The sequence below is a fragment of the Cynoglossus semilaevis genome, chromosome 11 (assembly GCF_000523025.1).
Source record: "Cynoglossus semilaevis isolate Cse_v1.0 chromosome 11, Cse_v1.0, whole genome shotgun sequence".
Classification (NCBI taxonomy): Eukaryota; Metazoa; Chordata; class Actinopteri; order Pleuronectiformes; family Cynoglossidae; genus Cynoglossus; species Cynoglossus semilaevis.
In genome coordinates this window covers 603,216-603,993 of record NC_024317.1, presented here as the reverse complement: position 1 = coordinate 603,993, position 778 = coordinate 603,216, and the positions used below count along the sequence as shown (strand labels likewise).

General features: G+C 50.5%; 1 protein-coding gene across 1 annotated transcript in view; it reads right to left on the bottom strand.

Moving 5' to 3' along the window:
• foxj3 (forkhead box J3) overlaps window positions 1–778 on the bottom strand; it is a 51,460-nt gene that overhangs the window by 6,054 nt on the left and 44,628 nt on the right. Inside the window, exon 6 of the mRNA XM_008319622.3 lies at window positions 142–270. Within this exon, the coding sequence (XP_008317844.1) occupies window positions 142–270 (129 nt within the window). The remainder of the gene's footprint in view (window positions 1–141; window positions 271–778) is intronic.

Sequence of the window (778 nt, the reverse complement as noted above, 5' to 3'; positions counted from 1 at the left end):
TTTCTGATTTAGCCTCAGCACTAAGTGCTAAAAAACCAGCGACTCCTCATTTGTCCTGGACCTGAGGAGACCTGGACCTGAGGAGACCTGGACCTGAGGAGACCTGGACCAGGGTCAGGAGCAGATGTAGGGCGGTCTCACCGGGGTGTAGCTGTGGACGCTGCCCACACTGTTGAGGTTGACGGAGGCCAGACTCTGGTCAGACAGGCTGTTGTTCAGGCTGCTCCTGGGACTGTCACTGCCCTCCTGGTCTGTGTTGTACAGCGCCACCTAGGACAATTCAAGAGGCATTTATTTAAAACTGAGTTTATGTTGACATTCAAACAACACTCGTGTGAGAGAGAGAGAGTAAAGGTACACACACACACACACACATATATATTATTGATCCATCTATATCTATATATAGATGATCAATAATAATAGAGCAAACAGAACTAAGATTCTGCTGAACTTCCAACAGCTCCAAAGAGGCTGGAGCTCAGTGAGGGGGTGTGTGTTGGGGGGGGGCACCACAAAAGGTCAGAGCACTGCCAGTGTCAGCCACATCTGCTCAACAATCGTAAATCCATTTGGGACAGCGCACAAAGACTGACCTTTCACTGTAAGAGCAGACATGGCTGCAGCTCTTCAGGATGGCAATCTTAATTATTTTCTAGCAAGGTTACAGCCATCTACCCATCCAACACCCCCCCCCCCCCCCCCCCACCCATCCACCATCCACCCACCCATCCATCCATCATCCATCCATTCATCCATCCATCCACCCACCCACCCA